The sequence below is a fragment of the Colobus angolensis genome, unplaced genomic scaffold (assembly GCF_000951035.1).
Source record: "Colobus angolensis palliatus isolate OR3802 unplaced genomic scaffold, Cang.pa_1.0 Scaffold190, whole genome shotgun sequence".
In the NCBI taxonomy this organism is placed as follows: Eukaryota; Metazoa; Chordata; class Mammalia; order Primates; family Cercopithecidae; genus Colobus; species Colobus angolensis.
In genome coordinates, this window is record NW_012115044.1 from 237,313 (window position 1) to 256,316 (window position 19,004).

Genomic DNA, 19,004 nt, shown 5'->3' on the forward strand with positions numbered 1-19,004 from the left:
CTCTCCCAGTTTAGATCCCATGGTGGCAAGCCAGGAGAAATGGCCATGGGGCTGCCAGAGACCACAGCCTCATGTCAGGACCCTGGCTCCTCCGCAGTCCACTGCCATTAAGCCACCCTGGGGTGCTGCCTGTTGTCCTGGCAGATTCCTCTTTGCCTTAGAAAACCCTTAGGGTATCCAGAGTCCTGCCCCCAGCCCCAAGGAAGGATCCTCTGTGATGTGGGGTGTGGCTTCTGAGCAGCAAGAATCAGCCTTCTGGTTACAACCATGGCCATCAATCAAGTGCAGTCTCAGGCCTATCGCTTGTCATGGTGGATGCCTGAGGAGAACCCGGGAAGGCTGTTCTTAATCAACTTGGAGAAAAGACATCAGCATTCTCTTTTATTATTCCCTTCCATCTCTGTTAGCTGAGCCTTCTGACAGCTCTGCTAGGACATTTGTACCTTGACCTACCCCATTTCTGGGGTGGATAAGCAGAGCCAACTTGCCCCCATATCTCAGTGTAACAGATGGTCTGAGCCAGAGGCACTGCTTGATGGGATTCTCTCTGCACCTTCCCCCAATTTGTGTATACAAAGTGAACCCCATCAGTGATGAGGGCCCCACATTCTTACAAACTTGTGTAGACAACAAGGGTCTGGAGGAAGAACTTGGAGGATCCCCTGATATCCCCCTAGCTGTGAGCTTTGTCATGACTGACAACACCAAGGCACAAGCCCACCCTGAAATGTCACACTTTTGCTCTGCTCTCCTCCAGCCAGCACCTTCCCTTCTCTTCACAGATCTCGAGGACTTCAAGTTAGACGTGCAGCATGTGATTGAAGTGGATGAGGGAAACACAGCAGTCATTGCCTGCCACCTGCCTGAGAGCCACCCCAAAGCCCAGGTCCGGTACAGCGTCAAACAAGAGTGGCTGGAGGCCTCCAGAGGTGAGTGGGCAGGAACCCAGAGGCCGAGGCTGAGGCCAGAAGGGAAGCTGGCCTTCTTCAACTGCTCGCTGCTCAACAAAGCTAGGGCAGCTGCGGCTGCCGCACAAACACCCCTCAGCATGCCAGCAGCCCTTCCTCATGCTGGCCAGCTGTCCTTCTGCCTTTTTTTTTTTCCTTTTAAGAGACAGGATCCCGTTAGGTCACTCAAGCTGGAGTGCAGTGGCACAATCAGAGCTCACTGCAGCCTCCATCACCAGAGCTCAAGAGATCCTCCTTCCTCAACCATCTGAGTAGCTAGAACTACAGGCACATGCCACCATGCTTGGCTAACTTTACTTTTATTTGTTATAGAGACAGAGTCTTGCTATGTTGCCCAGGCTGGTCTAGAACTCCTGAGCTCAAGCAATCCTCCCGCTTTGGCTGGAATTACAGGCTTGAGCCACCATACTTGGTCATGTCTTCTTTCTTGATATGGAGTCCTGTCGGGTCCCAAAGCGGGTGGCTTCCATTACGGAAGTCTTCTGTCTTAGCATGAGGAATTTCTTTATCCTTTCAGGCCCCAGAAGATAATTACTGAGATGCTGCTGTTCCATCCAGGCTCTCAGCTCATGGTTCTGCATGCTGCCTGTGGAAGCTCTGTGCCTCCGGGCACACACAGGAAGGCTGCCTAATAAGCCCATTCACGGAGCCGCAGGGTTCCCTGGCAGGAGGTGGAGCTCTTCCCCATGCAGCAGAGCAGTCTTTGCAGTGGACCTTGTTTTTCCCTCTCCCTGTTTGCATAGTAAATGCAGTTATCTCAGCTGTCACAGCTCCATGCTCAAGCCACTATGGACAGACACGGCAGCAGTCCAGAGAAGCCAAGGCTTGGTCCACAGAATGCCAGAGGGGAAGAGGTTGTCCCTGAAGTCAAAGCCAGCCTCTTTTCACAACTGACCCTGTACTCGAGGCCAAGTAGACCTTACTTGACCTGACACCACAGCTCAAAATGTATACCTTTTAATTGCTTGAGCCCAGGAGGCTGAGGTTGTAGTGAGCCAAGATCGTGCCACTGCACTCTAGCCTGAGTGACAGAGTGAGACCCTGTCTCAAGAAGAAGAAAAAAAAAAGTTTACCTTTAAAAATATACTCTAGATTTTAAGATATTTTTATTAACTCTTTCTGGTTATGAAAGGAACATATGTTCATTATAGAAAACTTAGAGAATACAGAAAACTGTTTTCAAAAGGGTAAAACCCCTAATCCAACCACTCAGAACCAACTGGAGACTGGGGGAAGAAGAGCATTAATCCCTACTGTCCCCAGCAGAAGGTTGGCAGCAGCCTCTGGGAGAGGCCTGCCTGCCCCACCAGGACCAAGGGTTTCTCCCACTCCATCTGGCACTTGCTAAGCAGCTCATACCTGGGTGGCCCAGCAGCAGGCAGGCACCAGGCTTGGCAACAGCACAGCTCTCAGGAGGGGCCACCAGGGCAAAGCTCGGCACTGACGGCCATAGCTTTACCTGCCAGGAAGTCAGATGCCACCCTGGTTGCTGAGGTGTCCAGGAGCTGTGAATCTGTCTCCTAGTTACAGAACCTGAACACCCCTGGGGCACCAGCCCATGGCACCCGTGGACCAGGAGTAAACAGAGCCTAACAGGCCCCTGATGTGGAAGAAAGGATTTCAGTGGCATTCATGGAGAGGACAGTGGTTAGAAGTCAGAATATTCCTCTCCAAGTAGCAGAAATGCAATAATGAGGCGATTCCGAGTGATGGCTATGACTGATGGGAAGATTTGCTCATCATTTTGGGAAGGGAGAATGAGGGGAAGCTCCAAAATCAATTTCCTCCAGGCTTGCAGGAATGATGATCTCATCTCTCATGTGTGCAGCATGGACCTCTCAAGCCTTACAATGGCCCTGAGGCAGCATACATTAAGCCTTTTCACAAATGAGGAAACTGGATCAGAGAGGTTAATTAACTTGCCCAAGTTACATTACACAGTTAATACCCAGCAGACCCAGAGCATGAGACCATGGCTGATTCAAAATCCTGCTTTCTTTCTAGCCTCCCCTAGCTCCCTTGAAAGTATAAAATGCTCTTCCATAGACCTATGCACTAAGTTGTGGCAGTTAGTCAGTCAGCCAGTCTGTTAGCTGGTTGGTTAGTTACCTTTTCTCTCTGGTACTCTGTCCCGCTTGTTGCCAGGTTTTACGGGGAGAACAGCATCTTAGGCTTGGTCTTGTGGGGACTCAGGTGGACATCAGCTCCTAGTGTCTGCCCAGCCTGGTCCTTTCCCTCCGTGCACCTCTCCTTTGTGGAAGCTGCAGAGTGAAGCATTCTGGACCCAAACCCATCCCGTCTTCCCCTGGCCCTGCCCTTTCCACAGGTAACTACCTGATCATGCCCTCGGGGAACCTCCAGATTGTGAATGCCAGCCAGGAGGACGAGGGCATGTACAAGTGTGCGGCCTACAACCCAGTGACCCAAGAAGTGAAAACCTCCGGCTCCAGCGACAGGCTGCGTGTGCGCCGTAAGGCCCGGGCCCATCTGCTGGGGGACAGGGGGGATCACTGATGGAAGGGCTCACAAAGATAGAAAGGGAGGTAGATACCTGGAGGTGCCACATCCAAGCTGCAGTTCTGTGTGCACTGGCTTTGGCCAGGGGGAACACCTGGGACTCAGCCAGGGGTTCTCTCCCCTCTGGCCAGCCTCAGGGCCAGCGTCTCACAGCACACAGCCCTCAGGCCTGGCTCTGGCAGGTGACTGTGCCTGCTGTCACACCTGCCTGTTGGAAGGTTTCCTTCACAGTTACGTTGTGATGGGGATGGGTCAGCATGTGTGTGCTGGGGCAGGACGGTGGGTCTCATCTCAAGCTCAGCAGGAGACACAGCATGTGTCTCGCACAGACGCCCACATGGAAGGCCTCCAGGCCACCGTTCTGCCCTGCGTGAGGTCCCTGGGCCTGCACTCTCTGCATGGATGAGGTGTGCCCAGCACCACCCTCTGGTGAGCGTCCAGGAGGCCCACATGCTCTCAATGCACAGGAACATAGCAGCTACCTTTCCATGCACTTGCCTGGAGTCCCTGCCTATTCAGAGAAGTGACGTCTGACACGGAGTTAGCTTAGAGTTGGCACCAGAGATGGAGTCACTGTGAAGCTAATGAAGCGAAACTTCCGTGGTCCTTCACTCACTGACAGAGGCCTCAGAAGGGCCTAATTTCGTATCTATTGTTTTCTATTCTTTTTTGGGCCTTCAAAACTGTATAAATTTCAGGTTTTAGAAAACCTGGGTCTGTCCCTGGTTGGCATATAAAGCAGAATCACACATGCTCCTCGAAGGTCGCTGAGGAACGGCACACATTGGAGAGTAAACGTGCCTTTCAGTGAGTTCTGCGCAGTTTGTCCACAGTGTTAGAAAAAGATTACAGCTTCCCCAGCTGTGTCCTGATGAAGTACGTAGTGATTTGCATTTGGGGACCTTGCAGTATGAGAAATGCATGTGTTTAAACAGTGGATTCCATTCAGCTCAGCCGGAGGTCGGCTCTGAGATGCTCACTATGAGAGGCACTTGGGCCTGACAACCATAGGGTGGGGCTGGGAGCATGGCAGATTCTTGTTTCCCATCTCATCTTCAGCCTCACAGTGCTCTTACTGAGGGCAGGCAGAAAGAAACACTGTACCATTTAAACTACCTCTCCGTTCCCTCACCTTTCTCTCCTTGCCAGCACACAGTTAACTGTGCATTTGTTGTGTTGATGCTGCTGTTCTTCTGTGTTATCTCATTTCTTACTCATGACAGCTCCCTGCAGAAGAAGCCCTTGTTTCTGATAAGGACACCAAGCCCCAAGGGAATTCTGTAGCCCGCCCCACTCCACCTAGGTTGAAAGACCTGGAATGGCTGTTTGATCCCATCTCCATGCTCTCTGGGACTGCCTCCTGGGGATGCTCTGCAGGACATCCTGGTCCACACGCCTTCTGTCGTTGCCCTCCTTGCCCCTCCAGGCTCCACCGCCGAGGCTGCCCGCATCATCTACCCACCGGAGGCCCAAACCATCATCGTCACCAAAGGCCAGAGTCTCATTCTGGAGTGTGTGGCCAGTGGAATCCCACCCCCACGGGTCACCTGGGCCAAGGATGGGTCCAGTGTCACCAGCTACAACAAGACGCGCTTCCTGCTGAGCAACCTCCTCATCGACACCACCAGCGAGGAGGACTCAGGCACCTACCGCTGCATGGCCGACAATGGGGTTGGGCAGCCTGGGGCAGCGGTCATCCTCTACAATGTCCAGGTGTTCGGTGAGTGTCTGCTGTGGACTGTCTTCTCCTTGGCCTTCTCTCTGGTCTGCGCAGCCTTTCTAGAAACGTAACCCAGGCTCACAGAGGGTTAGCGTCTTGTGAAAGGCCACATGCCGAGTGAGGAACAGAGGCATGCTGAAGAGTCAGGGCTCTTTGGATCCCAGAGCAAGGGCACGCAGTCCTGGAGCCCTCCTGTCATGACTCTGACGGTGGAGACGTCGGACCTCTCCCTCCCTCTACTCTGCCCATTAGGAAAAAGCAACAGCCAAAGGGCAGGGGGAGCTGCTCCTAACTGCATCCCTCCCAGCCCATCTGACTTGGGACAGAAAGACCCAGTCCTTCTCACCCTGCTCTGGTTTCCTGGCAGAACCCCCTGAGGTCACCATGGAGCTGTCCCAGCTGGTCATCCCCTGGGGCCAGAGTGCCAAGCTCACCTGTGAGGTGCGCGGGAACCCTCCACCTTCCGTGCTGTGGCTGAGGAATGCCACGCCCCTCATCTCCAGCCAGCGCCTCCAGCTCTCCCGCAGGGCCCTGCGTGTGCTCAGCATGGGGCCTGAGGATGAAGGCGTCTACCAGTGCATGGCCGAGAACGAGGTCGGGAGCGCCCACGCCGTGGTCCGGCTGCGAACCTCTAGGCCAAGTGAGTGTAACCCAGGGGTTTGAGATTCCAGATGATGATTCTCATTTGAGAATCCATTTCTCAAATATACCAGTATATAAGATAGAAAAAAGTAGCTTTTAGTTGTAAGTTCAAATTTATATGAACTTAATAAATCAGAAGTGCAGATTTTCACTAATGAAAATAATTCATTTAATTGTTGTATTTAAAAAAATATTTCTGTGGAACCCAGTTTGACAACCACTGCTCTAGTGCTTTGGTGAAGAAAAACCAATCTGTCCTTCTCAGCAAGCTTCATTCCAGTTGGGGCCTATGCCAACTGAGCAGCGACCATGCTTAGCCTGGGGAGAGGTAATATGGGGGTGCAGAGCAACGCGGCAAAGACCCTGCCCTTGAGAACTCCCCTATGGGAACAAAACTGACCAGGGAAACAGCTTGAGAAAAATACAGCAATGAGTACAATACAATGCTAAGTCAGCATTATCAGGTGCCCATATCCTATGGTGGGAAAGGTCAGGTAGAGGAGAGACAGGTGCTGGCAGATTCTGTAGAAACCTCCTGAAGGAAGCACTGCCCCTCCTGGCCTCACAGACTCTCAGAGGACATTTCCAGTTGTGTTCATGTCTCATATTCAGTAGCGAAAGGCCCACATGGTGCCATGATAAGATTCCACCATGAGGGGACATGTCTCCATCTCCAGCCTAGACCGAGAAGGAAGGCGCAGGGTTCCTGGGCCTCGAGAGAAAATTGAGTTAGTTCACTGGAGATGTGCCTCACGTGGGCTCAGGAGAAAAGCAGGCCACAGAGATGTTTGCTTGCCATGCCCAAGCCACCCCTGAGCCCCTGGCCAGGCAGACCAGGCTGCTTTTTCTTTCTGGCAGGACAGGGACACCAGCGCTGTCTTCCATGGAGCCTGGCTGGGCAGCACAGAGTGGTTGGTGGTCGGACTGATGGTGGGCCCAGGTTGCCTCTCTGACTTCTTCCTGTTTTCTCCCCAGGAACAACAGCCCAGCAGGTAAACCAGGAGACTAACCTTTCCTTCTCCTTCCTGTTGGTCCTCCAGGCATAACCGCGAGGCTACGGCAGGATGCTGAGCCGGCTACTGGCACACCTCCTGCACCACCCTCCAAACCCGGCAGCCCTGAGCAGATGCTGAAGGGGGAACCGGCGCTCCCCAGACCCCCAACATCAGCACGGCCTGCTTCCCCGCAGTGTCCAGGAGAGAAGGGGCAGGGGGCTCCCGCCGAGGCTCCCATCATCCTCAGCTCGCCCCGTACCTCCAAGACCGACTCATATGAGCTGGTGTGGCGGCCTCGGCATGAGGGCAGTGGCTGGGCACCGATCCTCTACTATGTGGTGAAACATCGCAAGGTATGGCCCTGGTGTGGGGCCGCTGCCTCCCCTGCACAGCCTTCCCAGCAAGGCTGAGCAGAGTCACCGCCTCCTGACCATTGAGTTCCTGAAGCCTGAACCAGTAATCCCCATCACTAATCAGGCCCTTCTGTCTCCTCCAGTGTCCTTCCCTGCTGCCTCCCAGGGAGCTGGTTGTGAGATGGTCGTGTGGGACCCTGGAAGGCCCAGGAAAAAGCCTTGTGCGTGCATCCAGTACTAAGCTCTATGCACACATTTCCCAGAAGCTCACACTAGCTTCTAGTCCCTGAGGAGACGGTGAACAGTCTCCCTGGTAACCATCATCCTCCTTCCTGCTTTCCTCTGTCGTTAGTTGTTGATGTTACATTTTGTTTTTTTATGAAAGTAAGCTGTGCTGGGTACATGCCTACAGGAACCCTGGCATGGTAAGCCAGCTAGCCTAATGCCAGGAAAACAAATATTTGTGAACAAGTGTTTTCTCTGTAGGCTGTAAAATACCCCCTCAGTTCTCAGAATCTGTCATGGCTTGGGTTTGACAAGCAGGCATTTGAGCTCAAAGCACATCATGTTGTTGAGACCTCAGCTATTTCTCCTTGACAGAAGGAAGTCTGTCCAGGTGAATGTTTCAGGAGCTGTCAGGGAGGGAGTCTCGGGCTCTGACGGGATGCGGGGGCAGAGCCCAGCCAGGCCTATGCTCCTGTACACTGTGTCCTGTGAGGCAGGGCAGGGTCCCCAGGCAGCCACTCTCACTGAAGGCTGTGCTCTTCCCTGTTGTTACCCCGCAGGGATGAGGACATGAAATTCCCCATAAGAGAACATCCTTGAAAATGTTTCTGTTCACCCCAAGTATACGCCATTTTCTTTCTAAGGCCATTCGATAGTAGAAAACTATTATTCTTAAATGGATTTTTAAAAATTGTATTTGAAACAACATGTACATGCTGATTTTTATTATGCATTTATATTACTTTTGCTTATAAAAATGCTATGTGCACTTGATGGAAAGCATATGAATGTGGAATTAAAAGTATTTCTCCACTCCTCCCCACCTCCACAACAAGCAAGAAAACAGAACCAATCCTGCACCGTGGAGAGCGCTAGCTGTGCAGAAGCCGTTTCCCTGCCTTGGAGCCCTGGCCCCTGACTCCTTCTATTCTGTTCTTTCCCCTTACATGCTCTCCTAGAAGACCTTGGGTCAGGACAAGTCCACAGAGACCCTGGGGCTGTCAGAAAGACACCTAAGGCAGAGCGCCCCCTATGCCCCCTCTGCTGCCTCCCCAAAGGCAGGGGGACGGGGGGAGCAGTTTCTCATTAGCCCTCCACCTGCTGGCCTCTTCATAGGCAGCCAGCAAAGCGGGTGAATGAGTTTTTAACAAAAAGCAGCATTGTTCACATGTTGTAGGGCAGGGCTAGCCCTAATCCTATTTCCCCATGTAACTGGACACCTCCATCTCAGAGTTGTAGACAAAGATCAGGGCAGGCCAAACGCCCATGGTTCCCAGGAAACGAAACCCAGCATGAGAGCAAGAATAATATTTTTCAGGCCAATAGGTGGCCATGAAGCAGCCTTGCACAAGAGGCAGACTGGCAAAGGCCGTGCCGTGGTGATCCGGAAATGCCAGGCTCAGGCCACATTCACCCCCTCAGTGTGTGTGACAGTGACTAATTACCCTTCTATTTCTTATTTTCATTTCTGGGCCCGGTGGAAGTGTGAGGCCAGCGCTGGGAGGGCAGGGGTGCATGGGGCGCAGGGGAAGTGAGAGTCCGGACAGGCCCCTGCTGCTTCTGGCTTCTCTCAGGCTCCAGCCTGGGGGCTCCTCAGCCTGGGGTTGCCAAGGCAGAAGTTCTGGCTTGAAAGCAGTTCCTCTCTTACGGAACTAACAAGTCTTAAAGATCCCCAAGAAAGAATTTGAAATCAAAAGTCAGCATTCGGGCTGTGTTTTTTCGTCCGCCTTCTCTTGCTGGGGATTGGGAATCATTCAGCTAATTTTCACTGTTTCACATGCACGAAGCAAGTTTCATTTCCTGGTGCATCTGCAGACCCTGGGCTACTGTGTTTGGGTTTCCAGCACCACTGGGGAGTCTCAGTTTGTAAAAATGTCTCCCCTTGGAACAAATCCTGGAAGCCTGACAATGAGCCCAGACCATTCCTGTGCCATGAATGGTAGGTTTTGTTCAACTTTGGAATATTCTGCTCAGGGAGAAGAGCTTTTCCTTCCAGCTGTTTTCTTCCGTCAGCAGAAGCCGTTTCCCTGCCTTGGGAAACCACAACTTGAGGCTCCAGCAGGCTCTCTGGGATGTAGAGTTGGTAGTAAAGTCTGTGGTCCCAAAAGGTGGGGCAGCTGAGATGAGCAGCCTCTCAGCATCACCTGTTGGGGAGCCTGGAGCTCCCTTATTTTTTCCTTTAAAGAGCTAGGAATTTGAAGCTATTAAGGATTAATCCATCACAGTCACAATTCATCCACAGTTTTTAAGTTCTGAGCAAGGACTGAAGGCAGGAGCAGAAACAAAGAGGACTGAAATGATGGAAACCACACTGGGCTGAGGATGTGGGGAGGGGCCTCGAGGGGCCAGGCATTTACTGGGAATCTACTGTGCACCAAGCTCACTGCGGGGCACTTTATACAACTTCTCTCATTTAATCTTCGGAATAACCTCAGAGAGTTTATTTGCCTCGTTGGTGAAATGCAAAGCTGAAGGGTCAGAGGGTTAGGGGACTTGCTCTGAGTTACACAACCAGGATTTGAACCCAGGACTTTGGATCCCAGACTCTTCTTCCCAGGATAGGGTGCAAAGATGGGCATGCTCTTTGGAGTCAAGTCATAGTTCCGGTGCTCACTAGCCATGTGGCCTTGAGCAAATTGCTCATTTCTCTAAACCTTAGTCTCCCTATTTGTGAAGTGGGAACAATATTAACACCAATCTCTTGGGCTATTTTGAGGAAAAGGAAGTAGCGGCTACAAACTGCTTAGTTCCATGTGTAGCACAGAGTAAGCCCTTAGCAAATGTTGCTATTTCATGGGTGCTGATGCTTTTGTTATCTTTCTCATCATTGTGTCTCATTAGAATATAAACAGAGGGAACTGCATTTGGTTTACCTACAGAAGGAGAAAGAAAGCAAAACATGGAGATTCTTTGAAATACAGGGAGAAAAGGTCTTTGGAGGAGTTCTCAGCAATATCAGTCAGGCTATCTGACTTCCCCACTAAGGTTTCTTTGATGAGATCATTAGACGAGGGATCAGAGAGCCTGATGCGAATGTCCCAGTGAGGTTGGTGTCCCATAGCCAGGGGCATCAGTCTGAGTCTGTGCCGCCCCAACCCCCACCTGGCCCATTGTCCTTCCCCTTCTCCTGCCCTCCTGGGCTCAGCGCTGCTTTCCTTGCAAACCACAGCCCACTCGTAGCCCGAGGCTGAGATGCTAGTCCTGATACCAGCTACCTTCTCCAGCAGGTCACAAACTCCTCTGACAATTGGACCATCTCTGGCATTCCAGCCAACCAGCACCGCCTGACCCTCACCAGACTCGACCCCGGGAGCTTGTATGAAGTGGAGATGGCAGCTTACAACTGTGCAGGCGAGGGCCAGACAGCCATGGTCACCTTCCGAACTGGTGAGAGTCAAACATTGCCCCTTGCTTAGGGTTTCCATGGGTCTAAGCAAGTTCCACTGGCCCAGGTGAGAACTCCTGCTCACCTTGCCCCAGCTGTTCACCTGAACTTCATCTTTCCTTCCAGCTACCGCCTCCTTGTGGTTTGTGTGCTAGGCTGAGGTCCCAGCTCTCATCAGGAGAGTCGCCAGCCAGCCTCTCTGGCACCGCTTCGTCCCTCTCTCACACAGGGGCCAGCAGTAGTACCACAACAGAGCCAGTGTCGGCCGAGGCTGAGCCCACACCCTCAGTGCCCTGGATGCTTATTTGCATCACTTTGTCATGCCCCTCAGCAGAGTCTCAGGCAAAAAGGACTCTGTGGGAGGGAGATCTAATGCCTGCTCTCTCCCTTGCTGACCACAACCCATTTCCACCCAGGACGGCGGCCCAAACCTGAGATCATGGCCAGCAAGGAGCAGCAGATCCAGAGAGACGACCCTGGAGCCAGTCCCCAGAGCAGCAGCCAGCCCGACCACGGCCGCCTCTCCCGTAAGCCCCGAGCAGCAGGGACGGGACCCGCAGTCAGGACTGGAACTGCCTCAGAGGGCCTGTTCCCGTGGCTGAATGGGGTCTTGCTTCTGTAGGTCCAGGATTTTTGTGACATTTTCTTGGCATCCCCCATTTAACCACAATGAGGAAATGTAGTTTGGAGCTTTTTAAATAAAAGGCTGGCATCGATGCTGGGATTGCTGACTGGGTGCATCTAGAGAGCAGCAGAGGCCAGAGCGGTGGCCCTTGGGCCTCCACACTCTGGCTTTGCAAAAGGATAGCATAAGGGGTCTTAGCTCACAGCCTTCCCCCAGGAGAGGGCAGCCTGGGCAGCCATGGGGAGGTCTGACATGAACACCAGTGGGTGGAGGGCTGTGGGCAGGCGTGGACCCGTCAGGAGCAGGCCAGGCCCAGTGGGCATCCAGCCGTCATCTCACCCTGCTTCCTTCCTTACTGGGTACGGTCTTTCCCAGCCCCAGAAGCTCCCGACAGGCCCACCATCTCCATGGCCTCCGAGACCTCAGTGTACGTGACCTGGATTCCCCGTGGGAATGGTGGGTTCCCGATCCAGTCCTTTCGTGTGGAGTACAAGAAGCTAAAGAAAGTGGGAGACTGGATTCTGGCCACCAGCGCCATCCCCCCATCACGGCTGTCCGTGGAGATCACAGGCCTAGAGAAAGGTAGGGGCCTGGCCATGCTGTGGCCTTGGCCTGATCTCCCAGCTGCCCCTGACCACCTGGAGGAGGATGACGAGCCTGAGATCCCCTTCTCTCGGCCCAGGCCCCCACCCACCAGCATGCCTCCGTGTTGCTGTCTGTGGTGTTTACCACAGTCCTACAAGCCTTCCGCCTCCCTCCAGAAGAGCATCCAGAGCCATCTCCCCCGCAGCTTGGCTCTGAAAATGGCAGGTGTTCTTGTGAGGCCTTTGAGAACTTGCTTTTGGGAAGGGCTGCCCAGAAGACCCTCCAGGTCCTGGGCCTTGAAAGGCCATGGGAGAATCAGAAGGTGTTTCCCAGCTCCTGAGTTCAGTGAGTGTCCCTCTCACCAGGCACCTCCTACAAGTTTCGAGTCCGGGCTCTGAACATGCTGGGGGAGAGTGAGCCCAGCGCCCCCTCTCGGCCCTACGTGGTGTCCGGCTACAGCGGCCGCGTATACGAGAGGCCCGTGGCAGGTCCTTACATCACCTTCACGGACGCGGTCAATGAGACCACCATCATGCTCAAGTGGATGGTAAGCGGGCCTGGCCGTGGACTGCAGCGGAAGACGGCCTCCCCTAAACGCCCTTCCCTGTGAGCCTGGGGATTAGACTCCCCCAAACAGGGCACCTGAAAGCTTCATCAGTGGAATCTGGAAGGCTCTTAATGGCTGGGGCTGCTCTAGTGGTCTCCTGTTGATTCTGGTGCCTTGACCTGGTAGACCTCTCCCTCCTTGCTGCCCTTCCCCTGATACCACAGGGGATCCCAACACAATTGTTCAGGGCCCCTTCTCAGCCACAGGGGCCCCTCACATGTCCAGGGAGATCAGAAGCAATTGAAGTCTTTGGAGAAATGGCAATTTGTTTCTTCTCTTCAAAAGCTTAGGGATGTCTAGGCTAAATAAAATGAGTGATCTTCACAACATTTTTCAGAGAACCTCAGGGATATCATTAGAAATCTTTGCCAGGGGCCCCAAGTGAAATTCAGACTCTGGACTGGGGTGGAAGCTTCACACACCAGTGGTTTTGCTTTGATGATGTTTTCTCTGCCCATTGTCAACTTGTTTCTTCTCCATTCCCTATAGTACATCCCAGCAAGTAACAACAACACCCCAATCCATGGCTTTTATATCTATTATCGACCCACAGACAGTGACAATGATAGTGACTACAAGAAGGATATGGTGGAAGGTGAGACACAATTCTGTGTTTATAGCTTCTGTGTGCTATAATTTCCTCCGCTGGGATGGGGGACAAGGTGTTGGTGAAATCTGGCGAAGCATAAACCTGCGTCTGGAGTGACACAAAGCTCTGAGCTCCGTGTCATTGACTCATTCATAGTACCCTTGAAGCTATCAACTTCATGAATCCACATGATGATGGGACAACATGGGTGGCCACCTAGAACATTTCCTCCAGCGTTCCTCCATACGCCACCGCTGTGCCAGTCAGTGGCATCCTTCCCCACACACTGCGCCAGCTGAGTCTGACGATGAGATTGGGATCAAGAAAACCATGTGCACATTGCCATGCACCATTCTCTGACTCTCTTTCCCAGGGGACAGGTACTGGCACTCCATCAGCCACCTGCAGCCAGAGACCTCCTACGACATTAAGATGCAGTGCTTCAATGAAGGAGGGGAGAGCGAGTTCAGCAACGTGATGATCTGTGAGACCAAAGGTGAAGCGCTTTGGGTTCTCTCTCCTGTCTTGGTGTTCCAGCAAGGGAAGGCAAAGTCACCATTCCCTGTGCGGTGCTGGGTCTCTTTTCCAGGAAGACTGTTTTCCACATAACCTCAGACTTGGTCATGTTTCGCTCTCTACTCATTTGTCTGTGCCTAATACTAAATAGGCTATCATGACACCTTCAAGGAACTTGGTAATTAACTCATCCATGAAATCAGGGGATACACCTCATTCTTAAGTTGGGAACTTCCTATAAATACTTTATTCCAGCAATGATATTTGGTGCTTCCATGGGTTGGTTTATTTAACTGAACTATAGTCGCATGAGATGGGAAAGGAAGTGGCCATGAGGAAGCTGCATACTTTAGCCAAGGCCATTCCCATTCTTCTCCATTCCCTATAGTACATCCCAGCAAGTAAAAACAACACCCCAATCCATGGCTTTTATATCTGTTATCGACCCACAGACAGTGACAATGATAGTGACTACAAGGGGTAGAGCATGCTTTGGGCCAGGATTATCTTAACTATAAGACCAGACCCTTTCTATTGCACTTAAAACATGCTAAACATAGTCACATAATAACTTGTTAATATTTGCACATTGGTCAGATGGAGAGAGAGCATTATCTCCATTTTGCAGGTACTGAAAGTGAGATAAAGCAGTTGTATTGCAAAGAACATAATCAGGAGAGGATCACAAAGGAATAGGAATAGGGACAGAATAACATTTTCCTCTCAACAAGGCAACAGCATTCTCTCTTCCGCTTCACTGGCTTTCAGTCATTCAGCAGATCCTCCCTGAGGCTTCTGTGTCTCTCCCTGCCCTCTTCCGTCATGCACACCGGAGGGAGGGCAGATACATGCACAGCCCAGAATCCTGGATCACCTGGTGCAGGGAGTGCCCAGAGGGAGGAAGAGGCTTCATAAAGCCTTCACACTGGTCTGCTGGAAGGACTGAATCTTAGGCCAGGATGAGGAGAGAGTGGCCTGGGGGACAAGGCTGGACATAGCTCTAGATGGTTGGAGTGTCAGGTACTGGGAAGGAGGTTATGGGAGTGAATACCCAGGAAAGAGGCCACTGAGGATACTGTGAGATGAGCCGGTGCAGCCAGGGAGAGCGGGGGCCACTCGAGGCTGTGAGGTGGGGGAGGACTGTCAGTGGATTTGTCTGTTGAGATGGGTCACCGGTGACTGCAGGGAATGGGCTGAGGGTTGAGAACTGGGGCTGTAAAGAGAAGGGAGGGGTTTGAGTCTCTTTTCTAAGGAGGTGTCCGTGGGACCAGGGACCGCTTGCGTACTAGGGCTGGGAGAGAGTGAAAGGAGTTTCCAGCTGGAAGTACTGCTACTTATTGAAATGGCAACAGCAAGAAGAGAAACAGATTTCAAGAGAAAGGAACAAGGTAAAACCACTTGGAGGCTTACCGAGTCTTTGGCTCTTTGGAGACATTGAAATGAAGTGTCTGATAAGAAGCAGGGCTCCTGCCCCAGGCAGGGTGTCCGGGTGGGGAGATTCGTCTGGGGGTCTTTAGGATATAGGTGGAAGCCATGGGACTCGGTGAGAATGTGCAGAGAGTACAGACAGAGGGGAACCAGGAAGGCCTGCCAGTGTCTGCGGAGGCAGACGGCACAGAGAGGGAAGGAGAGGCGTACAGAGCAGCAGAGAGGTGGGGAACATCAGGGGACAGAGTCCAAAAGCTGGGGGAGAAGACGGCCACTAGGGCCAGCAGGGTCAGATGCACCTCCTAACGCTCAGCAAAGCTGAAGTGAAGAGCTGATGGCCTTGACTCCACCTCTGAATTGGCATCTCACATGTACTGCGTGTCCTCGTGAGTCCCGGAACGCCCGTCCCCTGCTGTGATCCATGCTAATACGTAGCACTTCATGTCTCAGTCCACCAGCAGGTTGTACACTCTTGGGTGTGGGTAAATTCTTCCATTCCCAATTCTTTTTCTGGCTTGCTGCATTTTAAATATTATCTTCCAAAAGTTCACCAGTTCTTCCCAAAAGCACTACACCACTTCTGCTGGAAGTACCTGGTCCAACTCTAGTGCATGGCTCACAGACATCTCAGGCTCTGCTTTGAAATACAAGGGTCAGGTCTCTGCCACACCACCAGATTTCACATTAGATGCCAATTTCATGCTAAGTGTGGACACCGTTCAAATAAGAGATTTTGAGGCCCAATCTAGTGAGTTTGACCCCCACTTCCCACAGCCAGGGAATGGGGGTATTTTTTTTTCTATTTGTTATGAAGGAAATATCAAAGAAACATATGCTGAAGTGAGTTTTGTCCACAATACAGCTCGGAAGTCTTCTGGCCAGCCTGGTCGACTGCCACCCCCAACTCTGGCCCCACCACAGCCGCCCCCGCCTGAAACCATAGAGCGGCCGATGGGCACTGGGGCCATGGTGGCTCGCTCCAGTGACCTGCCCTATCTGATTGTCGGGGTCGTCCTGGGCTCCATCGTTCTCATCATCGTCACCTTCATCCCCTTCTGCTTGTGGAGGGCCTGGTCTAAGCAAAGTGAGTGAGTGACGCTTTCAGTGGGAGGAGCCTGGGCGGGAAATGGGGGCTCCATTACGGAGGCCTGTGCCTAGGTCTGTGTCCACAGAAAGCTCAGGCCCGAGTCCCCCGAAGGTCTCTGAGGTCAAAGAACACCCGACGACTGGACCCCTCCCCCCAGCTAACAGACCTCGGCTTGGGGAGGAGGAAGGAGGGAAAGTTGGGCTGTCTTCTCTGCACCTTTGGAGCTCGGGACCTATGCAGTGCTGTCTTCTTTAGCGTCCGAAGCTGCTCCTCTGACCGCATGTTCCTCCTTAGAGTCCATCCTGCCTGTTCGCTGCATGTGGAGCTGCCTTCAGCTTTCCCCTCTGTCCTGGAATCTTTCAGTCACTAATTTCTGCTTCCGATGGCAAGACATCTGGTCAGCTTGCCTCCTCTAAATATTGTTGCTGCTTTTCACTCGCCACTTCCTGCCCCCAAGCCCTGGACCCTGTATCTCCTCGCCTTCTCCCTGCAGAAGAGTCTAGGTGTTGGGTAGAAGTGGGCACACAAAGGAGACTCTTAAGAGAAAACGTTCTCCATCTCCTGGGCACCGTCAACTCTCTGCCGACATCCTTAGACCCTCTGTGGCCAGGAGCTCCTGAGATCCTTGTGGGGCTTTTCCAACCCGTCCCAGGCTCCCTTGGCCTAAGCACACCTTTGTTTTTCTATCCTTCTAGAACATACAACAGACCTGGGTTTTCCTCGAAGTGCCCTTCCACCTTCCTCCTGCCCATATACTATGGTGCCATTGGGAGGACTCCCAGGCCACCAGACCAGTGGACAGCGCTACCTCAGTGGCATCAGTGGTCGGGCCTGTGCTAATGGGATCCACATGAATAGGGGCTGCCCCGCGGCTGCAGTGGGCTACCCAGGCATGAAGCCGCAGCAGCACTGCCCAGGCGAGCTTCAGCAGGTAGTGCGCTCTTGGGTGTGGATGGCAGGTATGGGACACCCAGGAGGGAGTGACTGGGCTGCCTTGGGGGGCCTCCTCCCTCCTAGGGTCTCAGCCTGGGCTGCTGGGCCAGGCTTTGTTTAGTCAGGAGCAGATGCTCCTGTTGATCAGTGAACACTGGAAAGTTACCTGGACTCCCCGGCGTGGCCATCTCATTACTCTTCCTTTTGAGCAGCAGAATGACACCAGCCACCTGCTGAGGCGGACCCATCTTGGCAATGGATATGACCCCCAAAGTCACCAGATCACCAGGTAACCAGGCCTCTCCCCTTTTACTCCCAAGCCTCACTTTCCCTTTAGCTCCTCAAATCCAAGGCCAGTCACTGAGAGCCAAGCAGTAGTGCTGTACGCAGGGGTCCAGCAACCGACAATCATGCTCCTCTGAGCCGCTGCCCTAATAGGCAGTTGTTTCATTTGCAGTTGCGATGCCCTTTCTGCCTGGGGGCATGGGTTGGCATCTCGGAATCCTCCCCCACTAGGCAGATCAGCACCCACCACAACTGACTTTGCCCATGGGCCCCTGGACACCTAACTTCACATCCTCCCACATGGAATCAAATGGAAATGAACTAGAATGATCAGTGAAAATGATGGTGTGGTACCTCTTGATGTTCAAAGGGGAGAGCAGTCTTCGCCCCATCTGAGCTCTCACCAGCTCTGATGCCCTCAAGACAGGGAGATAGCCAGCAGGGGGTGGCGCGACAGGCCCACTCTGCCCGGCCCCACCTCCCCATCTGGGCTTGTGCACTGCAGGGATCCCGAGTCTAGCCCGGACGAGGGCTCTTTCTTATACACACTGCCCGATGACTCCACTCACCAGCTGCTGCAGCCCCACCACGACTGCTGCCAACGCCGGGAGCAGCCTGCTGCTGTGGGCCAGTCAGGGGTGAGGAGAGCCCCCAACAGTCCCATCCTAGAAGCAATGTGGGATCCTCCATTTCACTCAGGTTGGTGGCAGGAGCAGGGCAGGGAAATTGAACAGGCTGGGGGTGACATGAGGTAGGCATCCACAAGCCAGTAGTAACAGTCTGCAAAGGTGGGGCTTGGTAAGGAGCCAGCCACAGCATTGATGTGGGAAGGATGGGGCATCGAGGGTGGCTGGCCACTTTCCTTCACTGCTGAAGGCCCAGTAGGTCTGTGGGATGTCCAGGTGGGTTCTACTCCAACATGATAAGCTGTGGTCCTCAGCCTCTGAGAAAAAGGCCATTTCTCCATTTCAGAGGAAAAAGCCCTTTTTGGTCTCTGCATTTCAAGGCCATTCACAAATACCATTTGCCACTCATTACACTAAGAGGCATTCTCTAATCATTCTGAAATGCCTTGCTTTGTTGAGGCTTGTCTCTTAATTAAGGAATAAGGTTGCCTCAATCATTAAGGAGCCAAATTCTTGCAAACATCATCATCATAACTCTTTGTACTTCCACAGAACTTTTTCTCCAAGGAGTTTGGGGCCATTCACACTAAGCCCATCCCATTGTCTCCCTCCATGCTAGTCTCCTTGGAAATCAGTGGATTCACTAATGTTTCTTAGCTTCTCTGTGTACATGCCCATGTATAGGCAGATCCTGGACCCTGTCTCTAGGAGATTAAATTTAAAAGATGCTGGGTCCTAAAGCTCGACCCAGCATCATTTAAACTGGACTGTGTCAGTCTGGGGGGACTGGATTGTGAGGGGGATGATTGTGACCAGAAGCCATAGCAAAGGGTGGACGAGCAGCCTAAATACAGAGCAGGGCTTCCTTCTGCGTTTCACGGGCTCCACTGACTTCATCTGCTCCTGTGGTGTGGCCTC

General features: G+C 52.7%; 1 protein-coding gene across 1 annotated transcript in view; it reads left to right on the top strand.

Annotated features, from left to right (window-relative positions):
* BOC (BOC cell adhesion associated, oncogene regulated) overlaps window positions 1-19,004 on the top strand; it is a 79,428-nt gene that overhangs the window by 59,955 nt on the left and 469 nt on the right. The window contains exons 5-19 of the mRNA XM_011940575.1: window positions 783-929; window positions 3,295-3,438; window positions 4,912-5,205; window positions 5,573-5,845; window positions 6,888-7,195; window positions 10,648-10,807; window positions 11,222-11,332; window positions 11,806-12,012; window positions 12,381-12,562; window positions 13,112-13,217; window positions 13,585-13,707; window positions 16,018-16,239; window positions 16,938-17,173; window positions 17,388-17,464; window positions 17,966-18,159. Coding sequence (XP_011795965.1) covers window positions 783-929; window positions 3,295-3,438; window positions 4,912-5,205; window positions 5,573-5,845; window positions 6,888-7,195; window positions 10,648-10,807; window positions 11,222-11,332; window positions 11,806-12,012; window positions 12,381-12,562; window positions 13,112-13,217; window positions 13,585-13,707; window positions 16,018-16,239; window positions 16,938-17,173; window positions 17,388-17,464; window positions 17,966-18,159 — 2,784 coding nt within the window. The remainder of the gene's footprint in view (window positions 1-782; window positions 930-3,294; window positions 3,439-4,911; window positions 5,206-5,572; window positions 5,846-6,887; window positions 7,196-10,647; window positions 10,808-11,221; window positions 11,333-11,805; window positions 12,013-12,380; window positions 12,563-13,111; window positions 13,218-13,584; window positions 13,708-16,017; window positions 16,240-16,937; window positions 17,174-17,387; window positions 17,465-17,965; window positions 18,160-19,004) is intronic.